This window comes from Crocodylus porosus, unplaced genomic scaffold, assembly GCF_001723895.1.
Source record: "Crocodylus porosus isolate Cpor-Errol unplaced genomic scaffold, CroPor_comp1, whole genome shotgun sequence".
In the NCBI taxonomy this organism is placed as follows: Eukaryota; Metazoa; Chordata; order Crocodylia; family Crocodylidae; genus Crocodylus; species Crocodylus porosus.
This window is the reverse complement of record NW_017728950.1, coordinates 1,251,311-1,273,994: the sequence shown is the minus strand read 5'-3', so window position 1 is coordinate 1,273,994 and position 22,684 is coordinate 1,251,311. Positions and strand designations below refer to the sequence as shown.

The window sequence follows — 22,684 nt, the reverse complement described above, 5'->3', positions numbered from 1 at the left end:
TTCCTGTAGCCGCCAGTTGGTCTCCGCGATGCACGTTTCATGCCGTCTGCCTCGTCCGCTCACTGGCAGGATAGAAGAGAAAACCACCTGTGCGCTCATCTCCTTCAGCATGATGGACAAGAACTTCTTGTAACCTTTTGATTTTTTTGGTTTTCCAAATCCTCTGTCCCTTTGGGTAGAAGATTTAGATGTTCTCTGTGTCTAATTATTTTTTTGATTATTTGGGGTTGGTAATACTGCCCTTGTGCTAAAAATCCAATGCATTCTTAGGTGAATGGAAAGGTCCAGATTTTAAGTAATCATTGCTATCAGTAATACAATATGTAATCGAGTGTATGATTTGCTTAAAAAAAAATAAGGGGGAGAAAGAGGGAGATTACCATATCAAGTGTATGATTGCATATAGCATGCCCCTGAATATAACATACTTCCTATTTTTGCAAGTCCCCAAGAACAAAAAAATCTTACCATGGAGTAGGGGTAAGTAGCAGGAATCTGAGGTCTCTGGGGCTGTGTACCAGGACTTGATACTCAACATGCTGGTTGTGGGGCTTCATGGCGTGGCTCAGGGACTGTGTGGCCTATCAAGACCTGATCCAGAAGACTGGTCCTGGGGCCATGCAGTGCAGTTGTATGGTTAACTGGGACTAAATTTGTAATGCTCCCTCCAGCTAGGTGCTGGGTCTCACCCCCCACTCTAGCTCTGGAGTCACGTGCTGGATCCAGTACCATGTGCTGGTTTGAACCTGGTGCTCCAGCCACAGATCAGCCTTACACACTGTCCTAATCTGGTGCCATGTTGGGGCAGGGGGCGTGATCTGGGGGTGCTCTGCACATTTTCCAAGAGGGGAGGGGAGAGGGAGGTAGCGGTGGCAACGTCAATTGCTGTGGCTCCGAGAGCTGCAGCAATTAATACTGCCTGCCACTGCTCCATCCTTCTGCACTGCCCAAATTTTCAGACCCTCAGGGAACCCTTTTCCTCACATGTAATGTGCACCCCAATTTTCCTCAGTTGGTTTTAGGGGAAAAAGTGTAGGCTTTGTGTGAGACTGTATGGCATTAAATTCATTAGACAGCTGTAAGTAAAGGGCTTTTTTGCATTAAAAGCTAAAAGACAATAACAGATGTAGAATTATAAAAACATTCCCCTCTTGATTACATCCTTCATGCTAACCTGAAAAGCAGAGACAGTTTAGATTTCTCTGTTGTATTAAAATCCTACAAGAGCTTTGTTTTGACTAATATACAGGCACAGTTCCTTGTAAAAATAGTGGATGTAGTGAGGAGTAATAAGGTTCATGCAACATGATGCGTTTAGCTTGGATAAGTTTGTGTACTCGCACTTGTGTGCATGTGCAAGCTCGTGCATACTCGTACATTATTTTACTGCTCTTCTAATGAAATATTGGTGATGACAAATTCAGATAGTAAAAATTTGAGCTCCAGCTGGGTGACACATTTTAGGGTAATTTACTGATTACTATTCTACCACTGCTACTTCGACACAAAGGGATTATTATTTTACTCCTTTATAATTTTAGAAGCTTCTTGAATTTCTTGTGGAATGTATACAAACTTAAATTCTCCCCCACTCCCTTCCTGCAGATGAGATGTTAGCAGAAACATTCTCCCTCACCCTTCAGAGTCTAGAGTCGACATCTGTATCTGTCTGATTGGAATTGTTACCTTTTCAGGGACAGAGGATGGCCCAAGATACCACTGTGCCTAAATTGAACTTTGAGTACTGGCTAGATAAAGCTGTTGAATGGGGTCAGACCACTGCTTTGCAGTCCCAGCAAGATGTCTGCCTTCATCTGCCTAAATTACAGGAGTTTCTACAGCAGATTTATGAAACCCTGAAACATATGGTAAGTAACTTAAGTGGAAGAATGAACTGTTTTGAAGATGGGCTCAGAAACAATCTGCACCTCATGTTTTGACAAAACCAGAAAGCTAACGGTAGCGGAGACGTTTGTGGTATTGACCTAATGTATTGCTGGATCACAGAGGCAAATTGGGGAAACAGCCACAGGTAATGCAAACAGGAATGTGTTTCCTGTGTCCCTGATTTATTGTGAAGGACCTTTTTCTTCTTGATTGGTTATGTTATCACATGGGATTTCCTAGCCAATTGAACAGCCTCTTTTGAAAACTCTTTAAAATAAACAAGAATTTGATTCTGGTTGCCGGGTCATAAATTGGATTATTTAGAGGCTTTAACATGCAAAATTGTAACTGATCCCTTAAATCTTAGAGAGTCTGCTGACATGCTAACCCCAGTGCTGTGGCATATATAGTGATTTCCTTGAGTGTGGTCAGATCACTGGTAAATGTTGCCCACTGTTTGGTTTAGTGATTTGAGTAATTGTCTGTAATCTCTTGATTTCTTTCTTTTTTTGGATGAAACCTGTTTTAGGAAGTTTTAAAAAATTTTTGTGTCTTTTTAATAGCCTTCAATAATATCATCTCATACTGCAAGGTTAAAATGTTCACGCAAAGATAAAAATAGGAATAATAATAATAAAAATCTTCTAAAATTAAATTTGATTTTTAAAAGCATTTTTTCAGAGATTTTAAGACAGCAGCATGACTATTTTTAAATTTATAAGGTTACTTCTTAGGTAAGTGACTTCTGAGGCTTGGATGAAAATGGGCTTTCTGAACATGGCCCCAGAAAGTCTAGGGCCAGCCACAAATGTGAGACAAATCTGAGGAATTTATTGCAGCAGCAGGAGATGGTTATCGTTTCTGCTACTTGCACATTATCTCAGCACAGTGCCATTTTTAAAGGCTTTCATTTATGAGACAGTAAAGCTGCAAAAATGGAAAAATAAGACTGATTGTACACAAGAGTATAAATAAGCCACTACCTACTACTTTTATAGTGAAGCTGCATTCTGTTTAGTAAAATATTCTTTGTTTGTTTGTTTTTTGGTAAATTAAATGCCTGTTTAAATTGCAGGTTGTGACTCACCAATTATGATATCCATTAGCATATAGTGAGCACAAATAGTATCAATTAGCTAGTTTAAGCTATAGCTATTATTAGTTTCTTCAGAGATTCCACTGCATAGTATAAAAGTGTTAGAAATCGACAGACACAAACTCTAATTGTGTTTTATCAGCAGGAAATCTTTATTTACAAATAATAATATAGTAAGGAAAGACTACTATACAAAAAGAAAATTAAGTTTATTTTCTTACATAATTAAGGAAATAAATGTGAACTGTAACTAACCTAAGTACAGTATAAAGTAACAGCTGACACCAGAAAGCTTTGCTTTTATTAAATTCTTGAAAGGCTTTTGTTTCTAACATGTACCTTAGGAGAAACCATGGGTAATGTCATTCACTGCTATCTAGGTCACTAATGTTACGTGTTTGTTGTACAGTACATTAAGAATTTTTTTATTGTTTTCATTTACAGAATTCAGCTTCAGCAATACAGAGGTTTCCCTTAATTGGTCAATTATTAGGAAGGCTTTGTTGGAATCCCTTTGTTATAGGATATGGTAAGAACTGAAAACTAATTTTCTGGACGACTTGTAGGTTTTTACTTTCACACTGTTTTTTTTTTTTTTCATTTCTGGATTAACATGGAAATGGGGCACATTTTTCCTCTAGTTGAATATATACTTTTTTCTCTAGTTGAGTTATGTTATCATTCATTACAAGTGGTACCTATTATTCTGTAATCTATCCACTCCTTTTCAAAGGACGATTCTTGAGGAAAATGACATTTATCAACTGAGTTACGACATAGCATCTTAAATTTTCTGCAGGTACAATTGCATTCTGTGGTGTGTTTGAGAAATTTTGACTCTTAGGCTCAGTAGGTTAAGGCCACTGAACATTCAGTTTTCAGGTGTTCCAATAATAATTGGTTTTAGAATGATACTACAACTTTGTATAAAAATCTGTCATCTTATTTTTTTGCTTTCTTTCATCTAATTATATTTTCATCTTGGGCTCCAAAAATGTACGAAATACTGAATTTGAAAAATTTAATGTCAGGTTATTTTCAACAAGATATTCATTCTAATTTTACCAGAATGCCCCCATTCTGGGGTGCAAAGAAGTGCTTTTTTTATAAATATTCTTATTTTAATTCCTGGAGTATCCTCATAAAAAGTAAAAAGGCTACAGTAAAGTCACTAGAGTCTGTTCTCCTGTCCTTTTTTCTTTTGTATTTATTTTTCTTTTGTACTTAATGTCACAATAAGCTTCTTCTTTTATTTTATTTCCAGTAGTACACATTAAAATTGAGAAGTGCTTAGACACAAAAGGGAGAGGCCTGAGGAAATTGGAAACGTTACTCACAAATTGGTCAGTAGGTGTTTTTATCTGAGAATACAGAATGGGGTGAAGTAAGAGCTGGAAGGAAATGACCCTAAAGGCTATGTTCTACCTCTCAGCAATTCTGGTGCATCAACCTGAAATGGAGAAATTGCTGGATGAACTAAGATCCCCAACCTATGAGAGCTCTATCCCTGAGTCATTGAGCTAGCTCTCCAAGTAAATATTTTGCTCTTTGTTACTATTTTTTTAAAGAAGCAAGTTACCCACCATCTAATGCCTTCTTTTGTTCCTGTTCACTTCAAAGGACGTACCTTTCATGGCTGTAATTGGTACTACTCTCAGTCAACTACAAAAGACTAAAAACAAAATAACTCCCCTTTCATCTTTGACCACTTAAACTGTGTTTCTTGTACCTAGAGCAGTTTTCTACTTTTTCTTTTAAGACCATGAATATGGGGGGAGGTAAGGGGTGTTCTGCTTTCATTAAGAAAAACCTCATTATCTCAGTTGAACATACAAGTGGCTGAAGAGACTTAAGGTAAACCAGCTGCTCAGTTCGTTTAAAGGAGGAGAAGCTTATCACTGGAGTAGGAGCTCTCTGAAATGGCAGCTGGGCGAGACAATAGATGAGGCAGTTTTTTCAGGTTGTGTCAAACTAAACTACCCTTCATGAAAACTTTGCCCCTGAGGAAGTAGGCTTTCCCTGATGAAAGGTGTCCTTTAAGACATCTGCTAGGTAAGGATTGCTGAAGACCATTTGCTCCATTTTTCCTTGACCTTTCCTGAAATACTTGATTGATTCAACAAATGTTCCCTGGGCTGCTAAAACTTAAGTGACTCTAGTTACTCCCCCCACCAGTTATTTAAAATCCTTTCAGGGACTTCTTAAACTTCCACTATCTCTAGCAACTTGATGAGACAGGAATGTAAATTGTTATTTTAGGATTTCTAAGTTGACTGCACAGCCCTTTTTCTCCAGTATTTAGGATAGCTACAATAGGTCACAGTGGTCACAAAGAATGGAGCTGGGGTTGGGGTCTGTCAACTCAAAATATGAGAGCACAGTTGCAGATGCACTAGGTGTGTCTTTGAAGAGAATTGGGAAAGCTTACTTAGGCATGTTTCTTGCACAGTTCTCTTTTTGTCTGACCTTCAAACCGGATCATAAGCATATCCTGTCTTTCTTTGTGGATGCCACTCAGGATTCTTTAAAAAACGTGTAGGGTCTGTACCAGCTCCAAGAATATTGTAAGGATAAGTTTCTGTCCTGTATATTGTATTCTCTGGCTGTGCTTTCCTGAAAAAGTCTAGAAATCCTAGTGAAGTCCAGTTTCAATTTAAAAAGTTCCCTGTCTTGGAAAATGGAGTCTATCATTAGACCTTTTTTTTCAGTCCTGTTTTCATCAGTCTAGTTACTTATTTAGTGATTCTTTTTTATTTTTAAGTAGTTAGGTAAGATTTGCTTGCACTTCCTTCTTTAGATTTTCTCTAGTGTTCAGTAGTTGGAATGGTATTGCTGCTCCCTAGTGGCTCATTGGGCAGTATGGATTTGGCCATGGGTTTGTAAAATAGATGTAAGAATTTCTGGCTGTAATTCCGCAGGCCATACCATGTAGGAGATTAAATAAAATAATCTTAGTTTCTCCAGATTTAAGGCAAGAATTAATCTTCTCAAGCTGTCTGTTAGTATGACCTTTCTGCAGAGTGAGAAAATTTTGGGAGAAAACCTGGATTCAGACTTGTCTGGTTTAACCAGGCAACAAATATATATTCTCAGGTGACTTCTGAGAAAAGGTAATCTAAAATCTTTTTTTCCTTCACTATCTTGATTTGTGGTCTCCCTTTACATTTTCCCTAAACAAGAAAAAAGGGCTGCATATTGGGAGCCATGATCCCAGCTGCAAATGAATGGAGTTCATGAAGTTTATTCTACACTGATATGTAAGTGTCAGACTTTTTTTTTAAGAGATTCAAAAACACCCCCAAAAACAATCTCTCATCTTAAGTGCTGGAGTTAGATCAGGGGGATTTTTTTTTTGTCTTCAGTGGACCTAAAGATGCCTGTTTACTCATACCTACCACTTCCTCTCTCTAGAATTACTTGAGGTCTTTTTGGACAGTTGACATTTCCAATTCAGCTAATTTTCATTTTGTTTGGCATCTGTTCTGAGTGTTCCTGAAGATATTGTTGGTTGTAGCAGCAGCCATCTGTTGAGTGGATTTCACATAATTCCTCATAGGGACAAATGGCTCATTCAGGCATACTTCTGATGCCAGGCCACCCAGGCAGCATGGGAGGAACTAATTTTGCTCAATTCACTGGGTTTCATACTAATAAATAGAGGAGGAAAAAACATCCTAATTCCCACCATGTCCAAACCACAATACACATCACCTCAGAAGTACGTCTGTTGGGGTGGGGAACTCACATGGCTGACCACTCAGTGCAGGAAACTTGGTCTCTAAGGAAAAATAATCTCCTCATAAACACCCCTGAGCAGCAAATAGCCAGGTTAGCCTTCTTAGTATTCAGAAGGCTAATCTTGGAAAAGCACAAATGCACGGAGTCTCATGGCAGTACTTGCAGTCCTGAGCTACTGGGGAGGTATGTGTGGCTGTGATTTTATCAAGGAAGCCTCAACTTTCAATAAAATGTCACAGAATGTTGCAAATAGATGTAAAATATATCTAATTTGATGCATTATTTCATCTTTAAAATGATGCATGAATATACCGATAACTAATCCAATCACTGAATAAGGTGGTTTTTCAGCTATTACAGGCACATACTGTAATGGGGTCCCACTCCTGGACTGGCCGTGATGCCCCTGGAGCCCCCCTCTTTGGTATCCATTTTGATCTTTTTTGGACAACATCTCCTTGGACTCACCTGCCATACCTTGATGAGATGATACTTTCAAAAACAGGAGGCTGCCCCAGGGCTTCAGAAGTCAGATCTTTTCCTCATGAGTACAGGTAACCCTAATCATTGCCTTTAAGAGCTAGTTAGGTGCTCCGTCCTTTCCAATACCCACACCTGTGCTTTGCATATGTCACATATACTAATCAGATCATAACCACTACTATGAGCTATAGGCTTCTGGCTCTGTTTGTCCATTATACAAGGCCCTCTCTGGGCTATGGGTACTCTGGGCCCCTTGGTATCCAGCTTTGTCCTTCCTGGCCTTTGATCCTTCTCTTTAGACCCTGATACTGCTCTGAGGCCAGTTGACACTCATGGGCTCTCCAGCCACGCCAATCTCCAGTTGTGGCCCTTTTTAGCCTTTGGCCCTTCCTGAGCTCTGACCCCACTCCTACACCAGTATTGGCATCCTGGTCCTACCTGCTGTTCAGGACCTCTGAGCCTCTGCTGTCTTTCTGAGTCCTCTAGCCCTTGCCCTCTCTCTGAGCCCTTGGCACACCTGCAGGCTGCTTCTCTAAGAAACAGTCTGCCTTCTCTTAAAGTACACTCACCCCTTGAGATTTGTAGCTGAGCAGGAAAGTGGGTAACTGCTCTAGAGATGAAAACAAGGTACAAAATAACTACAGCAAATATGAGCAAAATGGCAAGTAGTCATGTTAAGCAGAGAGATGAAAAGTATCCAAAGGGCATATTTCTTGAAAGTTGTGGCTTGATGTTTTGAAGAGCATGTAATGTTGCCATGCATTTCAAGTGAAAAGGAAGCTATTGATATCTTGAGAGTACTTTGCATAAATAGAAAGTACAAGCATTTTAATTGCAGTAGGTCATATGGGTAAAATACAAAAACTGGTGATTGAACAGTTTTCTGTGAATAAAAATGAATTGTAGAACGGAAATTGAACAGCTTGCAGAGGTTTGCTGCACTGTAGCACTCTACTTCATCTCAGACAATTCTTGTATGAAACCTGCAGAGAGTTCTGGGAAAAACATTGGTGACACACTTTGTTTGTATCCATTGAGAAAAATGTGCTTTTCATATCTTTTTTTAAAAGTAATGCAAATTACCTGAAAGAACTCTTGAAAGAATATCTTGGCTTTAATCTTACTATAAATGAGACAACAGATGATGAAAGCAGCCATGTTCTAGATCACTGGTGCTTAATCTTTGGGCTCTGTGGGCCAAATGAGTGGCATGGGACAGAGTCTGGGATTGGGCTGCTCACACCAGAATTGTGTCCCATGTGGCCCTGGTAAGGATGCCGCTGATGCATCTCCAGAATACAGGACATCCCCTTGGTGAGGGCCGGCTCCCTTCAGCCAATCAGCAGTAAGGGGTGTGTCCACTACCTCCTTGGCCAGTTAGGAGCAAAGGATGGGACTGCTGGGCCCCTTGGCCTATCAGCAGCAAGGGGTGGGGCCACCAAAAAGGCCACCTCCCTCCCTCCCTGGCTATGAAACCTGCTTCTCCAGACTGTGCACCTCCCTAGCTCTAGGCACAGACAAGGGCAGGTGGTTGACATGTATTTCCACCAGTGAACTGAAAAAGAGGACTTTTTGCAGTCCAGTCCTCATCGAGAAACAGACAGGGGACAAAGGGTTTAAAAACTGGGTGGTCTGGTATAAACCAGGACCAATGGCCACCCTAGGCACTGGCGGGCCCCTGCTCATTGGCATTGGGCCCTGAGCACTGGGATCAGGCTGTGGGGCCCTGTGTTGCTCCCTGCTGGGATCTGGGCCTGGGGTCCTATGCTGCTCCTGCCCAGCCCCACGCAAAGGGTCACACCATCTGTCCCATGGGACTCCACACAGGTCTGGAAATTTGGTGGCAGGGGAGTACTGCCCATGGGGAGCTCTGAAGGCTAGATGACAGGAAAGTGGGAGCCAGATCTGGCCTGCAGGCTGGGCATTGAGCACCCTTTGTTCTAAATAGTTTGGTAGTGGTGTATTCTTCTGAAGATACTTTCTGATGACTAAGGCAGGGGAGTTTGAAATGTAAGTCTCTTCAAATAGACTGTGCTGTGTTTCTAATAGGAAATGTGAACTTAATGTGGGGAAGGCAGCATTCGGGGGGCAAAGTAGGGATGACCCCCCTGGCCTCCCTGGCTCCCCCTAGTGCCTGCCCCCCACACACTTTGTCCATCCCTATGTCTGCTGTACCTGCCACTTACTCCCATGCTGCCTGCCACCCTGCCACTGGGTCCTGAGCCACACTGTGCTTCTGCTTTGTGCCTTATGCTACCCCATGCTTTGGTGTTAGGCCCTGCACTGTCCCATGCCTTGCCAAGTGGGTTCCTGCTGCCTCTCTGACTGTAGTTATTGCATCTTTACTTGATACTCAACTCTAAGACAAAGCTTTGTTTTCCCCATGTTGAATGGGGAAAAAACCCCAGCTCCTCATTTTGGAATCACATCAATACAGTACTGGTGAAGTCTGTCGTGACCTATGATTAGTGTAGACAGTGAAAGATTTCTTTTCTTTTCTTTTACAAAAATGTATTAAGAGATGATGTATGTGGAATCAGGTGTGACAGCCTCATGGTGTAAAACTTCATTTCAGAACCAAGGCAAACTAATAGCAAGAACAAACTGGCACTATCCTTTTTGCATGGGGGCCAGCCAGCTAAACTTTACAGTAATCAGTTACTATTATACACTAGTACTGATGTTAATAACAAGAGTTTTTTTGTTTGTCATGTAATACTAGTATACTGGGATAGTGAAAACTGCTTCAAAGAGTAACATTTCAGTGAATAGTGGTAATCTCTTTTTTTGTCCCTCTGCCATGAAATACATTTAAGACTATGATTTTGACACAGTGATGTTAGTATGAGTTCAGCCTTGCTCAGGGATCTGACCTTTTTTTTGTTCTTCATGCGTTAGGAAGATTTTTTCCCACTCAGTAGTGCCTTACCTATTCCAAGTCACTCAGCTGCAAAGTGGAGCCAATTCCAAGATTCTTTCAGGAAAGTGATTTGCAAGTATCCTGAAGTATTGAGGGAAACCTAAGGTAGAGCTGTTGGCAGCAAAATTTGATGCTAAATGTACAGGATTTCAGTTTGTACCAGATGGCAGGTTCTGGCTAATGAGTGCTCTCATCAGAAAAATGAGAGAACTTTCTATGTTTTTCTATAATTCTTTATGTTTGGTATTCTGTAGTGATACAATTATTATTTACAGTTGTTTTAGTCTTGACCAAAAACTAAGAAACCCTCTTTGTATATTTCTGTCTCAGTCCCAAACAAGGGAAGGAAAACTTCTCATCTTTTGAACTTCAGAAAGATCTTCAAGGCATCCTTAGATATGTCAGGAAGAGGAATAGATTTCCTTTCTTGGGTTTATTTCTTGGTTTTACCCAGCTTAACTTTTATTAGTAATTTATTGATTGATGTTATTGACAAACAATAGCATTTGCAGTTCCCTTTATGGTATGCATAAAGTCCTTGTGGATAACAAAAAAAAAATGGGGGGGAGGAACTACAGTTTATTCATAAGTCTCCAATTAAACCATTGTGTGTAATATTACAGGTACCAAAGTTTAACTTCCCCCTCCTACTCTCTTTTTCCATTTGCTAAATACAATTTTGGTTGTGAACTATTCAATTTAATATTTTTTCTCAAAAGAATAGGAATGCAGAATTGGAAGGCACAGGTAAGGTTGAAACTACTTGAACTATATTTGGTTTATATATTTTGTGTTTTAATAGATGGAATTGTATATTTCTGTATGTACAAGTTGTCATTAGCTTATTACTGAAATATTTTCATTTTTGTATTAATAGTGCAAGAATTTTGTGATCATTTTAATTAACTATATTAGAACAGTGGCTTATATTGCTTTAAATCTTCAGCTCCCGAAGAATAGCAGTATAATAGGGCTAGTTTGGAGAAAAAAAATATTTGTTTAATTTCTCTCAAAAATAACTTAAGGTCAAGATTGTTTTAAATAAAATGATGCTTTTGAAGGAGATAGCATTAGGTATAATCTTTCAAAGTGCAAAATATGCCAATCCACGAATGCTTATTTGGTGTAATGAGTTGCCATTCACAGCACAAATCAGAACCAGAAAATTTAGAACTTCTAGTGACTGGTACACAAGATGTCTCTGTTACTCTGATCTTATATAACATAGGCAATTATTAGGCTCATAAAAACCTATATTAAAAAAATTCAAATACACATAATAACAGTATACCTTATAGTATAGTTACTTAACTGTGTATGTCTGATAAGCCATTTCTGTGCAGAGATGTTAGTCAGTGGGAGGGCAGTGATGGCCTACAGGCTTGTTGGACATTTATTGAAGAATACTGGTTTAAATCAATATTAACATCTTTGATCACCTGGCAAAAATACAGAAGTTACTTAATGGAGCTTGTATTTCTTTTCTGCAAACTTTGCCAACAGAGTGCTTCTAAATGATACTGTTTATTACATCCTGGATGACAAGTATATTGAGCACAGCAGAAGTCATTGTAGGGGATCATTGTAATGCTGTAATTTCTTTTTCCACCACTTCCAAAACCCCTGCAGTAATACTGCTTCACATTGTTATTCTTATTAATAAGAATGAAATACTTCTTAAGTGAATATTGTATCAGAACTTTTTTTACTATTAAGCTTAGTTATCAAGGGTTTATAATACACGCATAATTTTTTTAGTCTGGGCTGGAATTTGGTATACAAGTTCTCAGACTATGCAAATCATTTTAAAAAGCATTATATGAAACTATATATATAATTATATATTTTATACATTTACACCTAAACTTGTTAAAAATGAAACTGTGGGAATTGTTCACACTCCTGACTGAACTGGCTACATACTTACTGAAAAGCATTAGAATCTCGATACTCAGTTCTAGCCTGCAATAGTTTTTGTAACCTGGACAGGACCAGTACTTTAGGGTGGTAGTGGCACAGAAGATAGATAATTTGCCTGGAACCCAGAACTAAACTTGATTTACTCGTGTAAGCTTCGATAACAAAATAGTAATGAATTTTGTCTAACAGTGACTTGTATAGTTATGGCTAATTATATCAAAGCAAAATACTGTATATAAATATTAGCTAAAAAGTTACTGCACGCTACACCATGCATTCTTTTAAAACTGCATATGAATAATACTAAGTTTGTGATGTGAACTTTATAGAATACTGAGAATACACTGATATTTGAGTAATGGATATTTTGGGTGTTATCTTGGATAAAGAGTTGTAACTCAGCGTCTTCATTTTGAGAGGTTTTTTTTAAAAATGTAACCTTATTTACTTCCCCCCCTTGTAGATGAAAGCCAGAAGACTCTAATATGGTGCTTATGTTGTCTGTACAGCAGTGAACCACAGAGCCCTGTGGAATTGAAGGCCAACAGCTGGATACGAGTAAGCGAATGAATCCTCCCCTAGACTGCTTTGAATTAAATTGATTATTTAAAGGTGCTACATCTACAGCATAGAGACAGCATGTCATTTCAGAAACCGCTCCAAAAACAGCCTCCATACATATTGTGTTGAAATGTGTTCCACTCTAATTATAAAACAATCTGTGCTAGTCTGTCATTTTGAATGTTAAAAAGATGTGTTTAAATTAGAATAATTTTAATGGTCTTTAATACAGTGGAGCCCGAAATCTAGTAACTGTAAGTAAGAAATAAAGACCACGGATCAGAAGGGAAAGAGAGTGCTATAAAAGAGAACCTTTCAATTAGGGTAAAATAAATAATCTGGAGAAATGCCATTGTTTGTTTTGAAAACAATTCATATTTGCTCTGTAATTTTGGGGGTTTTTTCATTTTGTTTAAGGTTTTTTCATTTTGTTTAATCTCTCTTTCCTTTGGAGAAACTAATTGTATCCAAATTTTCTTCAGAGACAGCTAGTGAAAAAAATCTTATGTACAGAGTTATATTTAGTGAGTTACAAAGCATAATGAATCCTTAACTACTTTCATGCTTGATATAGAGTTTTTATGTAGGCACACATCTGTGCACATTTTTTGTGCTTACACTCTGAACCAGCAAATAACTTAAGTGTGTGTGTACTTAAATTACATAATGCAAAAAGGTATTTGCTTAAATGTTTTGTTGTATCTATATTTTAGAACACATCATGTTTGTTGCATTTATGCATGTACAACTTGAGACCCTAATTAGGTTGTGATAAAAATACCAGCAGTTAATGGAGCTCTACAGTAGCTAAGCCTTGTAGACAGTAGTTTATTGAGCTAACATAATGTATTTGTTAGTTTTTGCTAACGAGTGTAGTTTTTAGAGGTACACTGACACATCGGTCCGATATCAGATAGGTGCTGATATAAAGAAAACTGGCTGTATTGTATATTGGCCCGATGGGGCCAATAATTTGGCTGATACATACCTGCGCAGCTGGCAGTGAAGAGCAGAGCCTGGCAGCACGGAGAGCTGCCTGTAGCTGGTAAGTCTAGTGTGGTGGAATGGGAGGAGGGAGGGAAGGAGTTGGGGGGGAGGGCAGATCAACGCCCCCTACGGTGAGAGAGGAGGCATGGGCAGGCGCTGCCCGGGGGGGGGGCAAAGCTGTGGCTCGTGGGGTGAGCAGGTGGGTCCCACTCCTGGTTGCACCCTGGGAGGGCATGGGGGTGGGGAGGAGGCAGCTCCCACCGCTGCTTGCACCCTGGGAGGGCATGGGGGGGAGGGGTGTTCCCCCTGGATCTGCGCAGGGTGGGTTGGGTTGCAGCTGGTGCTGCACGGAGTTATTCCTGGCAGGGGCTGGGCTCAGAGCAGGCGCTGATGGCACTAGGAGGATGCTGCATCCAGCCCAAATTTTGCTGCTGCTCTATTCCCAGCACTGCTGCTGCCAGCCACCCGGTGCGTGGGTGGAGGCAGGGCATTGAGCTGACAGTGGTGGTGCTGGGAGCAGAGTGGTGGCGAAATTTGGGGTGGATGCAGCATCTTCCCAGTGTCGCTGGCACCCACTCCGAGCCCAGCCCCCACTGAGAAGAGGTCTGCAGAGCCCTAGCTGCAGCCCACCCCGCCCTGCCCTGTGCAGACCCAGGGGGCTCACCCCCCTCATGCCCTCTAAGGTGCAGGCAGTGGTGGGAGCCGCCTTCTCCCCCCGTGACTTGCAGCTCTGCCCCACCTGGGCAGTGCCTGCCCCTGCCCCCTCATTCGGGGCATTGCTTTAACCCCCCCCACTCCCCTTCCCTCCCCTTCCACCACACCGGACTTATTAGCTGGAGGCAGCTGTATAAGAAATTGGATTGGTATCATTTGATATGCCTCCTTAAATATCAGCTATCTATCGGTTTTGGTCCCCAAAATATCAGTGGACCCCTAGTAGTTTTTCTTCAGTTTCTTAGATAAAATTTAGTACTTTTTTATCTAATAAACATTTGTACATTTTACAAAGTGAGACATTGATATTAAGGATGGGTACATAAATGAATGTGGGTAGTCCTATTTATCTTAATATGATGTACATGTCTGTAAAGTCGCATACATGCCTAAATAGTTGCTAGACAGGAGCATACATCACATTTTTTTCAATAACTAAAGGCTAACCATAATCATGTTTCTTTAGTTACTTCATGCATCTCCTGACCTACTCCCTTCTTGAGATCCTATTGGAGCTAGTAGGCTTTGGAGCTTGCTCTGAAGGCCCATGTGTTTGGGATTTATTGTTCAGTAAAGTGGTTAAGTTTTTGGTAAAGGTGTTATGTAAAGGATACACACAGACACGCACACACCTGTGCACAGGTGCACATGCGCACACACACACATTTTTTTCTTTTAAAATAGTTATGTCTTTTGCCCCTTCTTTTATGAAGTTTCAGAGTCTGAAATAGAGACAGGAGATTGTGCAGTCAAGCTTCATCTTGTTTGGTCACCTTCTGATCCCATGATTCTTATATTCCTTTCTGGCCAGTGGCCAGCTTCAACAGGAGGCATGGGCAACCCAGCCTATTCCATAGCCTAACAGTGGTTAGGCCTCTCTCCTGGGAAGTAGGGGTCATACATTAAATCTCTCTCAGTTGAGGAAACCCTAGAATTCACATTTCATTTTCCTACACAAGTCTTCTTGCCAAATGGCTATTGGGCAGCAAGTAGATCTTTTTTCTCTTCTGTTTTGGTTCAGAAAAGCATCTTCCTGATACATGATTTGGATTTTGAGATTGCATAGGTACATTGTATGCAGCCTGAGGGTGGAAATTCACCTGCCACCAGCACCATCCATGTGTGACTATTGGTATCTGGTAGTGCTGTGTCCCATCCAGGGCAAAATAGTGTTGTTCTCCTGAAGTGACTCATTTTTTTTTGACCTAATGACCTCATTGGCTTAAATGGTAAACAGACTAGCATTCAGGCAAAACATTTTTCTCATTTTTTCAGTTTTTTTCTTTTACCTAATTTTCATCTTAAAAAATGTGCCAAACTTTTTCTTAAAGCTGGCTAGGCAAAATAAATTATTTTATTCTACCACCCCTTATGGCATCTTCCCTGCAGCTGATGGTGAATATGATGTAAGTCCCAAGTCTGGGCTTTTGCAAACGCGAACTAGAAATGATTTCGCCATTTTCATACTCAATGCACATGGGAAACAATTTGCCCTGAAGGGTTGATTTTGAGAGCTGTCAAATTCATTTTTTTTAATGAAAAACCCATTGAGACGGTGGGAGTTTTGGATGTGTTAATCCACTTCTAGAATGTTTTACCTCATTCTTCCTGCAGAAGCTACATATTAAAAAGGATACAGAACTACATAAATATATATAGAGATACAGAAGAGGCCAAGATATATTTGTTGTGGGAACCTTAACTTTAAACTTTATCTTTTGTTTTGGAATACTCTGACAGGGATGTCAAATGTACAGTTCCCAAAGCTGCTTTATCTGGCCTGCCAAGCTATCAGTGAGCTACCAGAAGTTGAGGGGCATTGCCACAGCGGGATGGGGCCTTTATCAGAATCTGAGGCCCAATGGCCCTGGTAAACATGGCCTTCGACAACAGGAAGGAGAGCAAGGCCTGCGCTGATAAAGTCTTGCTTACCCTGCTGCTGCTTGCCCTGACACTGCCATCCCTGCAGCTGGCACTACCACTGTCCCCCACTTTGCTCCCCGCCACCATTGTCTCCAGGCTGGATCTGGCCTTCAAAGGAGCCCCACGGCACTAAATGGAAAAAAGTGCAAATTGCTTCTTAGAAAACATTAGTAAAATATCAGAACTAAATGCCGTCTGTGCCAAAAGTCCGACTGACTTAAATGAGGCACTAAGGGTGCCTGTAGATGTGCAGAGAAGCTGTTCCAATACACTGTAATTACAGGATGTTGGAGTAGACACAATTAATCAAGTCTGCTGGAGCATACTAATTAGCATGCTCCAGCAGCCTCTGTGTCTTGTGTATTCAGCATCCCCACATTTCAAAATGGTGGCAGGAGCGCTTTAACTAAAGCTTGTCAAATGTGCTTTAGTTAAAGCTCTCCTGCTGCTACTTTGAAGCGCAGGATACTGAATACATGAGGTGCTATGGCCACTTTAATTAGAGCAGCTCTCGGAGCTCCTGCGTACACCCCCGAAGCTTGTGTAAAGATGCCTTAAAAGAACTGCTGTCATTCTAATTTTAGACTTACCCACGCAGATTCACTTATTGGCATCTATATCATCTCATCTAAAGATGAGGTGATGGATTTTACCTGAATTCCCAAAGAGTTTTCTTGCATGACACACAATCATAGGCATGTTGCACCTAAGATTGACATAACACTCATTCTGTGTGCTTTCTGCACTAGGTCTCTGTACCTGCTCTATAAATGATGGTGCTAAAAAAAAATCCCCCACAAGTGGGGAAGACTGGAAAGAAGGTCCTACAGCTCCATATTTCCTTTTTATTTGTAGACATATACATGGAGATAGACCAGCGCTTCCCAAACTCTGACAGATTGTGCAGCCACCAACGATACAACCTTAAATACCACCAGCAAATTTTTATCATATAAAATAATTAAAATAAATCTGTTAACGCATAACACTGACAGGTTGTCTGCGTACTTCTGGTGGTACCCATACTACAGGTTGGGAACCGCTGAGATCATGAGCTCTGCATGCCCCCAGAGACTGGAGGGGTATGGCGAGCTCCTGCAGGTGGTGGTGGCGCTGTTGGCAGCGGGAGTGTGGTGGCGGGAAGTGGGGAGGTCCTTCAGGCGGCCGTGGTGCTGTCAGAGGTGAGGGGGGATTGGTGAGCTCCTACTGGAGGTTGGTGACCACCCGCAGACACTGCCAACAGCAGTGGCCAGTGGTGGGGGTGCACCGCCACACTCAGGGTGTGCATGTGCACCTTTGTGCACCCCTTACATGTTGCCGGCGGCTAAGATAGATTATTATATTGTGTTTTTTTATCTTAAAATTAATTGCATGTTATCTTTAACAAGTACCATATTCTCTCACATATACCATCTTTAACAACTACCATATTCTCTCACATATACTGTAGCCCTAACTAAGATACATACCTTGTTTTTGAAGGACAGAATGAGGGGGGGAAAGGATCTTTCCTTGAACATGCAGTAAGTAACTGAGTAGCAGCAGCAAAGAAGTCCAGCATGCGGATTGTGCTGCTTCCTGTGAAGCATGTATAGCATTACTTTCACATTTCACATTCAGTGTAAACCCTGGGGACTTACACTGAAGAAACTGCTGTTACTGTATTTCCTCATTTATAAACTTGCCCCTAATTTCCAGAAGCTTATTTTTGGTGAAAGGTGTCTTGTATGCAAGAAAACATGGCAATATCAACTTAAATATTTAAAACAATGGGTCCCAAATAGTAGACTATGGACCTCCAGTAACCTACAGACCTTTCAGGATCAGTGGACAAATGGTTGTTTACATGGTTTTCTATTGCTAAATTGGCTGGTATTCTAAAAATAGAAAAAAACTACATTGATGTCCTTTCAAATATCATTTTCCCTTGCAAAGAGTTGCTCAAATTGTCATAGGCATGGTACATACTTCTAAATGGGAAGAGGTGCATATTCAGCATTAAGAGGGAAATGTCTACAAGACTCTCTCTCTTCTCACAGACAGTCCACACTGGGAATAAGAAAGAGAAACTTTTGCTTAATTTTGACTGTGTTTATCTTTAAGATATCTTACAAAATACAGTGAGCAAAGATAATATTTGTTACTTAACTACAAGATGTATATTCTGTAGCATTTTAGAATTACATGCAGTTTAAAAATCCAGAGAGATTTGTAATAGTCCTAACCAAGTTGTAGCGCTAGAATCCAGTGTCCCTTTTTCAGGCACTACCCAGATGTAGCATAGGAAGCTAAGATGTGTACTTCTACAGACTTCTCACCCATGAAATCAACTGTGACCTGGTGAAACCACTGTCTAAGAATGAAAGGGGTTTAATTTCAACATTAGTTGACATCTGGCCTGCTCTGAGCAAAGATTTCTGAGACATGCAGTATGTGTGGTTGTAACATGGGCTTGCTGCCTGGTATAACCAAAGCAGACTTGCCAGATTAATTTCAGTCATGCTGCAGGTTAGTCTTGAGCTGATGTTCCAGAAGCAAAAGACAAGTTCTGTAATATTCTGAAGTGTTGTTAAAAGCCTTTCAGGCTTTTCTTTCTGGTATAATCTTATACATGTAAAACATTTTCATTTTTTTCATAAAGATTAGTAGCCTTATTTAGTTGCATTACTTTGGAAAGCCACATGCACTTACTAAGAAGTTTTCTTTGGAGTTGTGTAACAGGGCACCATCCCCAGGGCAGTCAAAAACCCCTGGAGGCACCCTAGAGTCCCCCTTTTTTCTGACTCGCTTTGGGAGCAGTCTCTTCTTTACTTACCTGCCACGTCTTAATGTTCCTTCTGGTTCTCAAAGGGGAGGCTGCCCCAGGGCAGATCTGGCTTCATTCCAAAGAATACCCAGAGGTGTGGAGCTCTTCCCTTAAGGGCTAATTTCACAGCTCCATGCCATCCCTACACCATACCCCATGCCTTGCAGATTTTGAATCTCCAGTTGGATAGGACACTTGTCCCGGCATCTCCAGGCCACTCTAGGCCTTTCCTTTTGCCTTTTGTTGGGGCCTTAGCTGTCTCGGCTTCCACCCCTCTATTCTGCCTGGTTTCACAGCCCCAGCCCACTGTTCTAGGCCTGGCTTCTGGGCCCAGCCCCTGTCTTTCATTGTGCCTTGTGCTCTCTGTCCACTCCAGGCTCAGTAACTACTCAGGCCCTGGCAGGGCTCAAAGCTATCATGTGTCCCACGGGCACTAATGAGACCTCCTTATACTGCCTCTCACAGTCCCAGCCCAAACTGCTGGTTTAAACTGCAAAATAACACTAAGCCCCTGAGCTATAACATAAGAAGAAAAACAATAGAGGCAGAGTGCCAAACACCTCTTTTTCTCTGGGTCCCTCTGTCCCTTTCCCTCAGCCTTCAGAGATATTTCCTTCTAGTCTCCTGGGCGCTCTGCCACAGCCAGAGCTGGCCTTCTGCCCCAGCTAGCTCAGCCCAGGGCTTATATAGCTCTGGCCTGAGCTTTTTCTCAGTCATATGACATCCACAGTCAGCTGACCAGCCCGCAGGGCTACCACTTACCCCCTGCTCTGCTCTGAAACCTCTGTCCTCAAGGGTGCCACCCTGCTTTCTAGTACCAGGGCTAGGGTTCCCTATTACAAGTTGGGAAAAGCAGTGGGAGAGAAGTAAAGAAATATTTTGCAGTCACCTTGTCCCAGGAGTCAAAATAACGAGCGACACTTACCGGCGGGTCAGGATGGGATGCGGATGGGGCAGAAGGAGAAACCCGAGCAGCCCGTTAGCCACCTTTTTGTGCAATTATGGCCGGCCGGTGACGTCAGTGTTGGACGCAGGCTGGCCGGCAGAAATAAAAAATGGCAGCCGCTCCCGCGGAGGGGGCGAATAGCCAAGGAATGAAGCTGCAGCTGATGCCGGCAGCAAGGAAGACGCCACTCGCTGGACCCAGGGAGCCTGGCAAGCAGGAGCAGACGCAGGCAGTGGAGAGTAGAGTACCCCAACGAAAGCCTGTGCAGGACAATGAGGGAGCGACAGGTTTTCCTGCCAGAGGCAGAGCTGAAGCGGCACCTGGAAGCAGAGTGGAACCCAGGTGGGAGTGCTGGGATGATGAGGCGCAGGGAAGGCACGACGGAGGCAAAGACCCCGGGAGAGTCCTAAAGGGGTTTGTGGTCGGAGTGGGTATCGCTACTGGGTTCCATCGGATTGAGGAACAGATGGGAGTGGATCCAGGAAGCGACGGGTCAAGAGGAAAACGTCCCGTCCCTGTTAGGCTCCGGGGAAAAGGATAGTAAGGGGCAGGGAATAGCTTACTTGTCAGTTTTGGTTAACATGTTTATTTTTGTTACCCCGGGCAAAGGGGCATAGGAGATAGGGACAAGTGACCAAGGGGTGGGTCTGTGGAGAAGCCTCGGTACGGCTCCCCCCTCGTGGTTGTATGTATCCTGGAAGGAAGGGATGGAAGTGTGAAGGGCTGTGGGGTAGGCCCACATGGGCAAGCAGGGCCTTAAGCCGCTGGCATCTAGACACAACAGCGGAGAGGGTGACCCTGCGAGTAGAGGCCGTGGATAACGGCTGGGCGGCACACTGAAGGAGGCGTGAGGCCGGGGTGTAGGGGTGGCGGAGCCCCGTGAGCGACCGTCGGGTGAACCCCGGGCCACCGAGTATCCCGTAACTGACACCACCTACTGAGGAACACCAAGTCGTGGCAGACGAGAACAGGGTTGGCGACGCGGGAAGAAGAGAACTACTCCGGCAATGACACAAACCCAGGAGGTGCTTGATGTCCACCAGTAGAACGAAGGCTGCAGTCCTTATTAGTTTTTTTCCTTTGTGCAAGGTACCTTCTTTTCATGCCTTGCTTCCCTGTAAGGATCATAAAGGATAATACTGTGCAAGACAGAGGTCTGTCAACACTGCTAGTTATTTTTAATGGCCTGCATTGTTGTTAAGCTTTCCTCTATAGAATGGTGCAGTTCTTTTGAGTATTTACAGACTCAGTAAAGCCATGTTCTATTAATTGCCTTGCAATGTAGTTTTGTAAAAACTAATTCTATTAATATGTTGTAACTTGTATGTGACTAGAATGCTATGTGTTTGTTCTCTTTCACATAAATCCATAAATATTTTCCTGTCGTCTTTGTTGTTTGATATAATTTTATTTGAAATGCCATATTTGAGGCTCACATTTCTGTGTTAAAACTATGATCTGGATAATTTGTTTAATTATGTCAAGTAATTTCTTAAAGTTCCTAAATTTGGAGTAGCTTTCTATATGAAAGTTTTAAATATCTATTAAAGATTGTAAATTGGGTTGAGGACATTCATATTGGCATTTCTGTCTAATTTGGTTATATAAAATTTGGCTTAATTTTGAACTTGCAATGGGCTGTGTATGAGTGCCTAGACATAACTCAGCTGTTAGTGGGTGCATCTACACATGTGCTTTAGCTGCTCAGTAATTTGCTGCAGTGTAAAGCATCACAGTCTACACGTGCAACACTGTTAGACCACAGCAAACTAATTTTCACTGCCATAAGATAATACTATCAGGGACAGTACTGTTTTATGGCAGCAAAAATAACTGTGCCTAAGTACACATGTAAACAGTGACCTGGGCATACAGTTCACCTGGTCAGCCCAGGCAGCAGGGGGCCAGACCCCTGCCTACTACCTAGCCACAAGGCTCCATATGCTGGGGCAGTCTTGTGCCCAGTCAGCTCCACGACCCCTTGGATTCCCTGCCAGTCCAAGGCTTTTCCACACTGGCACCCAAGACCACAGCAGTTTGAGCCATCTACACATGCCATTAAGGTGCTCTGATAAACACTGGTGCAAACTGGGCCAGAGTTTATCGCGTCACTTTAATGGCATGTGTAGATGGGCCCAGTGGGTGCATCCCAACAAGTGTGCATGTGCTGTTTGGGGTGCCTCAGAGCAGTTTGAGGCACTGTAAACTGCATACAGTGCACATGCACTCATTTGCCACACTGCTAATTTGCAGCATGGTGGGGGTTTTTTCACACTGGCCTAGTGCTGCTGCTGCCCCAGGAGGCCCTCAGGACCCACAGATGCTGGCCCCAGCCTCCCCTACCCCACGCAGGTCACTTTGCTGTGCCCTGGAGCACATGTGCAGGGCATACCTGGGGACAAATAATGGCACAAATATGTACAGCTGTTATTTGTCCAGTGGGAAACTCACGTCCCTGTACGTGCGTGCTTATTGGGATGTGCCCGGTGAGTACTAAAGTGTGCTTCACTGATAGTGAAGTAGTTTTGTGATAATTCTGGATGCAGGGTCCTCCCGTTGCAAGAGTAAGTTGTTTGTTGTGGGAGACTCCATCCCGCGGGGGACTGAGGGGGCAATCTGCCGCCCCGACCCCTTAGCCCGGGAAGTCTGCTGCTTCCCGGGGGCCCGCATCCGAGACATTGCGGAGAGGATCCCACAGCTCCT

General features: G+C 42.2%; 1 protein-coding gene across 1 annotated transcript in view; it reads left to right on the top strand.

Annotated features, from left to right (window-relative positions):
- FANCC (Fanconi anemia complementation group C) overlaps nt 1-22,684 on the top strand; it is a 144,789-nt gene that overhangs the window by 35,667 nt on the left and 86,438 nt on the right. Inside the window, exons 3-5 of the mRNA XM_019554790.1 lie at nt 1,695-1,868; nt 3,428-3,512; nt 12,508-12,602. Of these exons, the coding sequence (XP_019410335.1) occupies nt 1,704-1,868; nt 3,428-3,512; nt 12,508-12,602 (345 nt within the window). The 5' untranslated portion in view covers nt 1,695-1,703. The remainder of the gene's footprint in view (nt 1-1,694; nt 1,869-3,427; nt 3,513-12,507; nt 12,603-22,684) is intronic.